Source organism: Prionailurus viverrinus, chromosome D2, assembly GCF_022837055.1.
Source record: "Prionailurus viverrinus isolate Anna chromosome D2, UM_Priviv_1.0, whole genome shotgun sequence".
NCBI classification, from domain to species: Eukaryota; Metazoa; Chordata; class Mammalia; order Carnivora; family Felidae; genus Prionailurus; species Prionailurus viverrinus.
In genome coordinates, this window is record NC_062571.1 from 46,149,631 (window position 1) to 46,161,990 (window position 12,360).

A 12,360-nucleotide genomic window follows, 5' to 3' on the forward strand; every position below is an offset into this window, starting at 1 on the left:
GAACAGAATGGAGAACCCAGAAATTCATCCACAAATGTATTGCCAACTAACCTTTGACAAAATAGGAAAGAGTTATCCAATTGAAAACATACAGTCTCTTCAGTAAATGGTGCTTGGAGAACTACTGGGCAGTGACATGCAGAAGAATGAAACTGGACCACTTTCTTACATCATACACAAAAACAAATTCAAAATTGATGAAATACCTAAATGTGAGACAGAAAACCATCAAAATCCTGGAGGAGAAAACAGGCAGCAATCTCTTGAACTTGGATGAGGCAACGTCTTACTAGACATGTCTCTGGAGGCAAGGGAAATAAAAAGCAAAAATGAACTATTGGGACCTCACCAAGATAAAAATTCTCTGCATAGTGAAGGAAACAATCAACAATACTAAAAGGCAACTAATGGAATGGGAGAAGATATTTGCAAATGACCTATCAGATAAAGGGTAGTACCCAAAATCTATAAAGAACTTATCAAATTCAACACCCCCCCAAATAATCCAATGAAGAAATGGGCAGAAGACATGAACAGACACTTTTCCAAAGAAGATATCCAGATGGCTAATAGACACGTGAGAAGATGCTCAACACCACTCATAATCAGGGAAATACAAATCAAGACCACAATGACATATCTCACACCTGTCAGAATGGCTAAAATTAACAACTCAGTTAACAACAGATGTTGGCAAGGATGTGGTGAAAGGGGAACCCTCTTGCACTGCCGATGGGAATGCAAACTGGTGCAGCCACTCTGCAAAACAGTATGGAGTTTCCTCAAAAAATTAAAAATAGAAGTACCTTAGAGCCCAGCAATTTCACTACTAGGTATTTATCCAAAGGATACAAAAATGCTGAATTGATATGGTACTTGCACCCTAATGTTTATAGCAGAACTATCAACAATAGCCAAATTATGGAAAGACCCCAAATGTCCATTTACTGATGAATGAGTAAAGAAGATATGCCATATACATATACATATACATATATACATATACTTGTATATATGTATATATGTATATATATATATATACATATATATATATATATACACATACATACACACACACACACACTGAAATATTACTTAGTGATGAAAACGAATGAAATCTTGCCATTTGGAACAATGTGGGTGGAAATAGAGTGTATTATGCTGAGAAAAATAAGTCCATCAGAGGAAGACAAATATTTTATGATTTCACTCACATGTGGAATTTAAGAAACACAACAGATGAACAAAAGAGAAATTAAGGAAAAATAGGAAAGAGGGAGGGAGGGAGAAAACAGAGGGAGACAAACCACAAGAGACTCTTAAAGAGAAAAAGTTGAGGGTTGCTGGAAGGGAGGTGAGTGGGGGGATGAGCTAAATGGTGATGGGTATTAAGGAGGGTACTTGTTAGAATGAGCACTGGGTGTCATATGTAAGAGATGAATCACTGGATTCTACTCCTAAAACCAATACTACACTGTATGTCAACTAACTTGAAATTAAATAAATAAATAAAAGTAAAAATTAAAAAATAAAAGACAAAATAAAATACTATGCACATATATACTTATGTATACATTGATTAACTTTGGAAAGAAACAGAGGGGTTTGTACCTGAGGCTGCCTTCCAGGAAGGGAACTGGGCAGGCGTAGTGGCGGGAGACTTCTTTTTCATTGCATACCCTCTGTAACTTTTGAATTTTGTATATATTATGTATCCAAATGAATTTTTGATTAGGAGTAAATGAGTTAAAACACCCCCCAAAAAGACAGAGGCAAACTTAGAATCCTGAAAATGTTTGGAAGTTTCAAGATACCAGTTAAAACAGACATCCCATTCAATTTGCTTGTTTGTTTTCATTTGTTTTTGTTAGCTGAAGCCATGACTTTCTAATTTAATTTTGAAAAAAACAAGTGTGGGAGACTGAAAATTCCCCACAGTGGTCGATGCAGTTCTAAATTACTTTTGGTTAAGTTGGTCCACTTAGTTATAAATGTGCATGAGGAGGCACCACAGATCTTAAATCTAAAGTCCCAGTGGTGGTGGGGAAAGTCTCAAAGCATTTTGATGACTGGGATCCCATTCTTGGAGGGTTTGTTGTTGTTGTTATTGTTGTTGTTGTTGTTGTTGTTGTTGTTGTTGTTAATCTAGAGCAAAAAGAACAATTTCTAAATGGTGCAGTTTCAATAGGAATGGGCTAGTTCCCAAAGAAATCAGACCAAAGGCCAGTACAGTTCAATAGCAATAGTCCATTTCCAAAAACGTGTCAGGCCAAAGGCTATACTCACAGAAAGGACAAGGCCTGAAAACAGATTCTGAATAAAACCAAGAGAACTCATACACAAAGAGTGGAGCACAAAATCCAGGAGAAAACTTACCCTCAAACTCCAGGGTTGGCAAGAAAGCAGTGAGTCCAATTAGCTCTGGGGGGTACCACCATCTGTTTGCTCACCAGCCTTGGAATTGTTGGGGGTCTTCTCTAGATCCCACTTCTGATCACCAATTATTGTTAACCTTAGAAATAAAACTGTCAGTTATTTTACCAGGAATAGCAGAGAACTGCAATTTGGAACAGGCAAGCTACTGCAAAACCACAGGCAAATCCTGAGAACAAAGGAGAGGACTGCTCTTTAAATAGAGGAAAAGGGAAGTTTGGAGGGCTGTTATAAAAAAAAAAGTCACTGGAGTAAACTGGGAATCTGAAGTATAGTGAGTTTCCATTGGCTGAGTTGAGACAGTCTCTCATTGGCAGGGCTGTTGCTGGGGAAGGAGGAAAACCTTTCTTCCTCCTGTCAGCATAATAAAGTAGTTGTGGACTTTCTCTTCCTGTGGAGTCTGAAATTGAGGAGGAGAGGTAGGGCCTGAGAGCTCCCCCTGTTGGCCTTTTCAATTAAAATTTTTTTTTTTTAAATTTTTTAGTATAATTTATTGTCAAATTGTCTAACATTCAGTGTGTAAAGTGTGCTCTTGGTTTTTGGGGTAGATTCCATGTTGGCCTTCTGACTCCATCTCGGTAAGGCTTTCTTTTCACAATGTTTCAATTTCCTTGCTGATCTTCTCATTTTGTTCATGTATTGTTTTTCCTAAATTTGTTTAGTTTTGTGCCTGTGTGTTCATGTAGTTTACTAAAGTTCTTTAAAATGATTATTCTGAATTCTCTGCCATAAAGTTCATATATCTCCATTTCTTTAAAGTCAGTTACTGGAACTTTATTAGTTTGTACTCACTGTGTCATGTTTACCTGATTGTGATTTTCAGATTCATTGTGTTGGTATGTACACATTTGACTAAACAGTCTCTTAGTCCTGACTTTACAAGTTTGCTCCGGCAGACACAGTTCTTCACAAGTCAGCTCAGCTTGAGGTTCTGGAAGGGTCAGTAGACAGTGTATTTGAGTAAGTGGGGCTTGCTATCAGGCTTTCTATTTGGGTGAGGCCACTGTCCAAGCCCTGAGGTCAGTGGAGTGATACTGGCTGGGAACAGTCAGATAGCACTGTTTTCTTGATTCCATGCACCAGTGTGGTTGTAGAATGGGCTCTGTAGTTGCCCAAGTTCTCTGGTCAGACTGCCTAGTGCTCTACTCAGTAGCATGTGGGGCCATGAACCATTTCCCTCTCTAGGCAGGGCAGCAGAACAGACTCCAAGATGGTTCATTGGTTATAGACAAAAATCAGGCAGAACTGCCCACAAAGTTCTCTGGCCAGATAGGGCCACCACTTTGGTTCTGCAGTTGGGAAGAGTTGCTGGATGCATTCTTTGCTTGGATGCCACTGTAAGCAGTGAAATAAGATGAGCTATGCAGCTTTCAGGTATTCTGGTTAGGCTTCCTGAGTGTGAACTGGAGGCCATATTCACTCGTAGATGGGGGTAGAAATTTGCTTCCCTGCCTGGGTGAAGGGCTACAACAGGCTGTAAGGGCTGTATGGCTTGTTGGCTGGTGGCCTGAATCAGGCAGAACTGACCAAAGTTTCCTTGACTAGATGGGACCATTGGCTTGGTTCTCTTTGAGAACTACTTGCTAGTATCTGTATTCAGGGATCACCAAGAGGGGGAACACAATCTGCCAATTTCTGAACACTGGTGGCTATGAGACCTTCCTATCTATTCCATCCAAATCAAATTCCACACTCAATCCCTACAGCTTACACCTGTGATTCTGGTTAGGGAGACCAGAGTAGGTTTTCTGGGAGTGTCCCATAAAGGTGGGAAAGGCTAGATGTTCACCTTAGTCTCTCTCTCTACTCCCCCCCCCCCCAACCCCGGAGAAACCATAGGCCGAAGGGAACCCTTTCACTGTAGTGCAATGACAGCCTGGGAGAGGGGTGGTGAGGTCAGAATGTAGTAATTTCTCCTGCCCTTTTCAGACACCATGGTCCAGGGAAATGCTATAATGTCACTCCCATGTTCTGGAATTTTAAAAATGGGGCCTTGTCCATGGATGGTTTTCAAACATGTTAGTGTAGAAGAAAAACTTTGATCAGGTCAACACAGACTTAATGAGAAAGGGTTTGAACAACTGGGAAGTCTGCCTCTGTCAGGAGGGAAGCAGATTTGAAAGCTCAGGAAAGTGGGCACCACGGTTCTCCTTTGTATCATGAGAAATATTAAGGGTATGGAAAAGGAATTAACATTTTTGAAGGAGGCAGTAAATACCATGGCTTTTCCCACTGGTGTTTTGGAGGTTATGTGGGTGGTGAACCTGGGGGTATACCAACCCCATGCCCTGGTGGCCAGAGCTGAAAGGCTCAGGCATGGTCTCCATTCTGACTGTCCTGACCTCACCAGATATTTCTTGATATCTCTGAGCTCATCTTTCTGTCCACTCCTAAAACAAAAAACAAAGACATTAGCTACTGTACATCTGAGTCTTTAGTAGGGATCTGGCCCTGTGCTAGGCACACTGCAGTGCACACCATCACCCTAAAGGCCATCCTGTAGAGAAGTCACCATTATCTCCATCTTTTCAATGAGGTAATTGAAACACAGAGAGATTAAGTAACTTGCCCCAAATATTAAATAATAGCCAATGACTGGTTGACACAGGGCATATTCACATTTCAAAGACACTATGGGTTTTCCTCAAAGAACAGACTTTGGCTAAATCTCCACATGACAGATAAAGAGTGGGCTGTGGGGACTCGGGCGCATCAACGTCTGCATCCACAGAACAACAGGGTGCTTTGTCCTGGCAGGAGCAGTATAGATACGTCACATACAGCGAAACAATGCTTACCAGGCAACAAATTCTTGTTGATCAGCCACAATTCCAACTCCTTTGATCGTAAACCAAGACTCAATATATATATATATCCAATTCGGTACACAAAGAGCTCTTAACAGTCTTGGGTCTTGGGGACTTTAGAGGCTGGGTTATGGGGGTGGGAGTGACAAAGTAGTTCTGGAGAGTGCATGGGCAGGAGGAGGGAGCAGTGACAGCATCCTGGAGGGTGGCTGGGAGCATATGAAGGAGGGGTGTTGGCATTGTGAGCAGCAGCTGTTGAGAGGAAAGCACTCCTGGCTGGGTGGAAGGCAAACGTTTGGGCTATAGGGCAACTGCCCGCAGAAGGGATTCACGAAGTTGAAGATGATATACTTCCCCTATAGGAAAAGAAGAGAGAGAAGGTCACTGGGAAGCCACTGGAATTAGGACCAGAAGGCTTTGGTGTCTTTGGCTCAAGGGATTTAAACCCTTTGGACCAACACAGTAGGCCTTTCTTGATGCCCTTCTTCTCCTGGGTGCTGGTTTCCAGGCTGGGCTGCTATTTTAAGACTCTGTTCAGCTGCTGGAAGTCTTCCCTGTGTCCCCCAGCCACCCCAGGTTTTCTGACTCAGAACACCCTTTCCCTCTGTTATTGGACTTGATGTTCCCTGTTGGACTGGGGGCCTGGGAAGCAAGGAACAGGCCTTGCAGCTCCAGTGTTTCCCAGGCTTTCTGTGGGAGTATGTGATGAAGGGATAAGCCTTCATCTCAGCCCTCAGGCCAGGATCCAGGTCCCCCAAAGCCAGGGAGTGTAGGGGTACCTTTCCATGGGTGATGGGAAGATGGCAGCAGAACCCATCGGTCTCTTGGTGTGGGAAGAAAATGATACTGCTCAGCATTCTGAATGTCCATCTGCCCAGCCAGACAGTGAGTATTCATTGAATGTGACCAGGGAAGTCCTCACTACAGATACTGGGGACCACAACATTCTCTAGGCACTGGGCCCAGTCTTTGAAAAGGGTGTGATCATGGGGAAGCCCAGGGAATGATTCCCAGGCAAGCCTGGATGTGTGTCAGCACACATCCAGTGTGTCTCCTCGGCAGGGTCCCCACTCCCAGGCATGCCCAGGAATCCTAATGCTCACCTGGCCACCAGGGAGAGTCATGCTTGCCTGAACCAAGCAAATGACTAATGCAGCCCTCACTATAGATACTGGGGACACCACGTCCTCCAGGCACCTGGCCCAGTCTGAGGTTCTGATCATGGGGAAACTTAGGCACATGATTCCCAGGCAAGCCAGGAGCATGCTCTTCATGGGCCCTAATTCTGAGCCCTGCATTGTTTTTGGGGAAACCATTATGGTTTCATGAGTGCTGACCTGATGGGGGGCAGGCAGTGAGAAGGGTGGTGGCAGGCCCTGGGGTTCAACTCCAGCTCTGCCACTCCCAGGTTCTGTGACCTGGGGCAAGTTGCTTGATTTCTCTGTGCCTTAGTTCCCCCTTGGAAAAGGTGGCATATTAGTACCTGCACGTACAGTTACTGACAGGATTGAACGTGAAATTATGGAAAGTTCTTAGACTGGCAGCTGGCATAGGAGGAACTCTGTAACAATTAGCCATCACAACTATTAAATTCCAAGGGGAACACCTGTAACATGCAGGCTTCTCCCCATTGTCCCAGGCAGTGGCATGTGGAGGGACTCTACTAGCTGGCAAAAGCACGCAATGTTGGTCAACAACATGGGGGTGTCACCATGCCCTCCAGCATTCCTGGCACATGAGGGAGCTGCCAAGGAGAGTCTCAGAGGATGAGGGTGTGGATCCAGCAGACACAGGTTGGGGAGCTCGGTGGGGAGGGATGATGGCTGGGGGTCAGGAGAACTTGCTGGCCTGCCTCCTTCTCCAGCCTCTTTCACTTAAGCTTGGAGGCACTGGGTAACACTCTCCCCAAGAAAGTTTCTTGTCCTTCTGATGGGGACCAGCAAGGAAATGCAGGCGCCCCATCCAGAATCCACACGGGAGGCTCATGAGCACCGCGTCTCCTCCTCTGGGGCATCCTCCCGGAAGATGCATGGACAGGGCTCTCTGTCCCATAGTCCCTAAGCTCAGCTGTCAAGGGCAAAGAGAAAAGGGCGCCTACCCAGGGAACATCCCTGTGCCCCTGCTTACCACGTTCCTGGGCTGACACCACATCAATGGGATCTGGTTGCAGCTTTGCACAAAGTCACACAAGGTGTCCAGTTTGCCCTGAAAAGCAGATGTGGCTGTGAGGAAGCTCCAGGGCCTGGCTGTCACCTCCAGAGGGGTAGCGGCCCCTCTGCCTGAGATGGCTCCAGAGGGCTCTGTCCCCAGGAACACACCGAGGCCGCCAGGTGGTCTCCGCCTGGGGCAGGGGCTTGGTGGCCTTGTGGCAGGGGCTGGCTTTCAGGGCAGGCAGTGTCACTGTAGGTCACAGATTGTTTTGGAACCCGAAATGAGTCTGTATTTCTGGTGTAGGAGGGGAAGGCAGGGGCTACTTTGAGAGGAAGGGTCCAAGGTGGGGGACACGCGGGGTCGCAAGGAGAGGTCTTGCAGGGGAACGTGATGTGGGCATCAGGGAGCTGGGCAGGAGCTGGGAGAAGAGGACAAGGGCCTGCACTGGGGCACATCAGGAGCAGGTGGGGACGAGGGCTGATCCCGGGGCTTCTCCGGAGAGAGGAGGGGAGGACACCAGTGAGAGGCCCTGGACCCAGGGGCAGGTGGCCTCCTGACTTCAGGACCTGCAGTTCAGGCCTCTCTGGGCCCTACTGAGGGGGCAGGTGGGGCTGTGCCTTGTGAGCAGGAATAAGCCCCAGGCCATGACCTTTGCCCTGTCTGGAGGCAGTTTGGCTTCTTTGAGCCCCCAGGCTGAATGTCTGCAGGCTGTCATGTTGCCATCTGGGGCTCCTTGCAGGGTAAACAGGGAGACAGCGGGACTAGGACTAATGTGCCTGGGCCCTGGTACAGCGGTTCCAACGGGTGCATCACCACAGATGCAGGACCAGGAGGAGGGCACAGCCCATAAAGGAAGAATATGGGGTTCTTCCTTTCTCAGCCAGGGCTGCCTGGTGCCTCCCCACCCTGTCTTCATGCCCCCCTGCAGGGCTGGGAGCTCCCTCCCAGGGTGCGGCCCTAGCACTTTCTGTGAGGATGTTTCCTCACAGCCTCCTCCTCCTTGAGCCCCTTGTCCCCATGTCAGTGCGTCCAAGGACAACATAGTTAGCTTAGTCCCTCACTCTGCTGAGCTGACTCATGGAACAAACTTTGCTCAGAATTTTCTTTAAATGATTCTTTTTCTGACCTGTGGGAGACTGTTTGTGATTGAGCTTGTGTTTTACTCCTCTGCCTGGTGGCCAAGAAAATGGAAGCCATTGTTGGAGCTGCTGACAACCTCAGACAGCCTGGGACTGGTGGGCTGTGGCCAGCCACCAACATCTGCAGACCTGGGCCCCTTCCAAGCCTGGTGCCGGGCTCCAAGTGGTGTTGGTGATGGCAGGAGCCCTCACACTCTTTGACCTCTCCTGGGGCCCAGGATTGGGATGGCCTCGGCATTTTCTCTGGTGCCCAGCGATTGATGTCATGCCCACAAAGCTCATCTCCACCCAAGCGACGGTTCATGTGGGGCCATGGACTGGCTGCCCTCCCTTGTCCCTTAGCCCCACCTAAAGGCCCTTCTCACCTCTATCCGTCTTATAGTGTCTTCCTGGTACATACAAGAAGGGACAATCACCGGGGTACGTGTCTGTATACATGTCTCTGGCTTCTAGGAAGAGAAAGCACATTCTGCCGTTTTGTCTGGGAGCTTCTGGTGCAGACATATAACATCTGTTGCTCCCGCACCTCTTAGTGGCCACTCAGCAATGGTGCATTGGGAGATTTTAAGGACACATCAGTAGCATCCTACACTATGGCAGTGTCCCACATGGTAAAAACCAGGAAATATAATTTATTTGTAAATATGACCTTTTCCCCAAAGGCTGACAAAGTCTCTCCTGTCCCTTTGGTCCTGGGGTCTGCCTTTGGTGGAAAATCCTGGTCTTAGGGCTGTGCAGTGGACAGGAGGGCTGTCAGGGTGGGAGCATTTGCAGGGGCCCGGGCTGCATTCATTTGCCCCTGGCAGATCCAGCCTCCTCAGGAAACAGTGCCATCAGTCAGTACAGCGCTGGCCAGTGGGGTCTTTTTCCTACCCAAACCCAGGCCCGGTCCCCTTCCTCTGACATAGTGTCCTGCTATAACTACTTCCTCTGGATCTCTTTTAGGCTTCTACCCTGAGGATCCACAGACAGCTCACCGGCCCTGGCTCCTTGTGCTCATCTGGGCCGGGCCTGCCTCACACAGCTCAATGCCAAGTAACACACTCTCCCCCCACCCCCCCAGCCTGTAGTCACTAAAATATAATTGTGGCCAAACCTCTTGCCCTGGCGGGTGACAGGGATGGAGATCAACAAAATGCAGCCCAACATACATCAGAGCCTGGGCAGGGACCAAGTTCTGAAATCGACGGCTCCTTTTCTGAAAGTTCACCTGTGTACTATAAATAGTCCTTTGGAAATTGATAAAAAATTTAAAAGCCACTAATATTTCAATGAGGATCACAGCACTTGCTGAAACAGGTTATCTCAAGTTACTAATTTGGTGGCAAAGGCCCTGGATCAGGCTGTGGCGCACACTTGGGAAAGGTGTTTTGAGTCCTAAGGCCTCCTGAGGCCCCTCCCTGCCGCTCCATCACCCTCTTTTTTCAGCCAGCTCTCTCTGCCCAGGTAGGTGGCAGGCAGTGGGGCAGGGGGTAGAAATGTCCCACAGGCAGGTTTTGTGAAGGTCTGTGTGGTTCCCTTTTGTGAAGGTCTGTGTGGGCACTGGGCACGCTGACATGAGGACAAAAATCAGGACTTACCATTACTATCTTCTGCACTGGTAGCTCCTTGCAGGGCTAGAATGTTAAAGAGACATGAACATAGGCTGGAGGAGCATGAAGGGCACTGGCTCAGCCATGCAGACAGAAGGGGACCCTACTCAGCAGCAGTGGGACAGAACGTGGGCTTTGGGTGTCAGTCTGCGAGCCCACTATCTATGGGATGTGGCCAACCGGCTCCAGCATCCCGAGGCTCAGGCTCCTGGGTTATCAAAGGGATATCGGACCTCCCTGGCGGTGGACAGGGAGACAGCCAGACTAGGGTGCCTGGTCCCTGGCAGAGGTGTCCACGCAGTAGTTTTCATTAGGAGCCCTTCCATGACATGAAGACAAGAGAACACATCCAATTCCCTTCCTCCTCTCCCCTCACCTCCCACAGCCCGCAGCCTTCCCTAGTCCCCACTCTGTGCTGACAGCCCCCACTCCCGCTTTCTGTCCTCACAGCTCCCCCTCCACAGCAATCCGGCCTGCTTCTGTCTTGCTGCTTTGCTCTGTCCTTTCCCACCTCTGTGGTTTCCTCTTCCTTCACCCAGCTCTGTCCCGGGTCCTTGCAAACCCAGCAGAGCCAGTACGTCTGCCCTTCTCCCTCCCCGGGGGCCAGTGTCTCTCCTTTGCTAGGGCCCTGATGCCACAGCCTATGAGGCTGACATTTTACCCGCCACCCCCAGGTACCAATACCAGAGCAGACACCAGACTGTGAGCTCCTGTGTGCAAGATGGTGGCAGCTCCTTTCCCGTCCCTGTGTGCCAAGTATGGGGCCCATCATGTCCTGGCCCTTAGTAATGACTGAGGAAGGAAGGAGGGATGCACTGGTTGTGTGCAGAAATCTGTACGGGTTTCCAAGGCTCAGTTGCCCCAGAGGCTAGGAATCATCCCTTCCAGCAGATTCTCTTTTGTGGGCCCCAGTGCCTTCTATGGGACCCGCTTTCCTCTCTCAGCATCAGAGGGCTCTTCTGGTGCTTGGTCTCCCTGAGTTCTCCAGAAGCCTGGCTGCGGTGATGCCTCCCTTGTCACTAGGTACTGGGGTGACTTCTCCCCAGAGGACAGGGCAACTCATAGGCCACTTCTGGAAACAAGATGAAGCAGGGGGTCCCTGAGATGCAAGCTGAGTCTCTGCCCAGGAATGGTAGACACAGTCTGTGCCTGCGTTTGCTCATGTGATGAACTGGGAGCTGATGGGAACCTACCCACTGGCAAGATCATGGGGTGAGTGGGGCTTGGTTACCTTGTGGCCTGGGGACAGTTTGTGTCATAGGGCCGTGTGGATCACTCACAGGGGTCACTCACCTTCCTGCAGCAACAGAGACAGCAGATCACCACCACGATAATGATCAGGGTTGGGACGAACAATGGGAATAGGTAGTCAAGGGTAGGCTTTTCTGTGACAGCCATGGGTGCTGGTGCCTCCTGTGTGACAACTGTGGGCACTGTTGTCTTCTGTGTGACAACTGTGGGGACTGAAGTCTCCTCCTTTGGGGCATCTGTGGGCTCCGATGTATTGCCCTGCAAAAAGCACCAAAGTCAGAGTCCTGGGTGGGTCTGGATGGCCCTCACTGGGTGCCTCCCCCCAGCACCTTACACTACACCTGCACATCGCGTGTTCCCACTCAACTCAGATTTCCCCACCTCCAGGGAGCACTGAAGGCCTGGAGGACAAGACTGAACTCAAAGAGCCGCTGTGGAGCCCTGGGCCACAGAGCCCACCACTGGCTTCGTTCCGAGGCTCTGGCCCAGAGCCCTCACAAGGACCAGAATCCCCATGTGTGACATGCCAGCCCTCACTGCACGCCTCAGCTGCACGCGGTGCAGTCCTGCCCTAAACCAAATGCGCGGCTTTCCCTGAGGCAGGGGAGCTACAGGGGACAGAGTCTGTGCCCAGGAGGGGGAAGCAGGGTGGGGGCCCATGAACTCAGGCTCCTCCTGAGTTCTTTCCTAAATGTGCCTGCTGAGGGCGGCCTGTCAGTTAGGTTCCTGAGGGTCAAATGGCTGAGTGTGATCTACTGGTTGATGAGTGCCTGTCCTGGCACAAGCAAACACACAATCAGAGGACTGTCCATGCTGCTGGAACCCTCCCAGCTGGGACTGGACACCAGGCTGGTGGCAATCAGGCACGGGCATTGCTCCTCCCAGGCAGCCCTCTTCCTGTGCCTGTCGCCCATGTCATGCTGCCCCGCCCCAGGTGCCCGGGTGATGTGGAGCTCCGAGAAGTGGGCACCTGGGAGCAGCACCCTC

At 49.3% G+C, this 12,360-nt stretch overlaps 2 protein-coding genes across 9 annotated transcripts in view; both read right to left on the minus strand.

Moving 5' to 3' along the window:
* Positions 1–2,430, minus strand: part of LOC125148347 (anthrax toxin receptor-like) — a 70,973-nt gene extending 68,543 nt beyond the window's left edge. Inside the window, exon 1 of the mRNA XM_047826361.1 lies at positions 2,377–2,430. The gene's annotated coding sequence lies outside the window, so the exon portion shown is untranslated. The remainder of the gene's footprint in view (positions 1–2,376) is intronic.
* Positions 2,431–3,281: 851 nt separating this feature from the next.
* Positions 3,282–12,360, minus strand: part of LOC125148345 (anthrax toxin receptor-like) — a 56,881-nt gene continuing 47,802 nt past the window's right edge. For 5 of the 8 annotated variants that reach the window (XR_007145504.1, XR_007145500.1, XR_007145503.1 and 2 more), the window contains 6 exons: positions 11,416–11,631; positions 10,111–10,146; positions 8,896–8,979; positions 7,368–7,445; positions 5,232–5,596; positions 3,282–3,364 (listed from right to left, as the gene is read on the minus strand). Coding sequence is in view for 1 of the 8 variants with exons in the window: in XM_047826359.1 (XP_047682315.1) it covers positions 5,369–5,596; positions 7,368–7,445; positions 8,896–8,979; positions 10,111–10,146; positions 11,416–11,631 (642 nt within the window). In the remaining 7 variants the exon portion in view is untranslated. Of the gene's footprint in view, positions 3,365–5,212; positions 5,597–7,367; positions 7,446–8,895; positions 8,980–10,110; positions 10,147–11,415; positions 11,632–12,360 lie in introns of those variants that run through there. The other 3 variants (XR_007145499.1, XR_007145502.1, XM_047826359.1) reach the window with 3 other exon arrangements.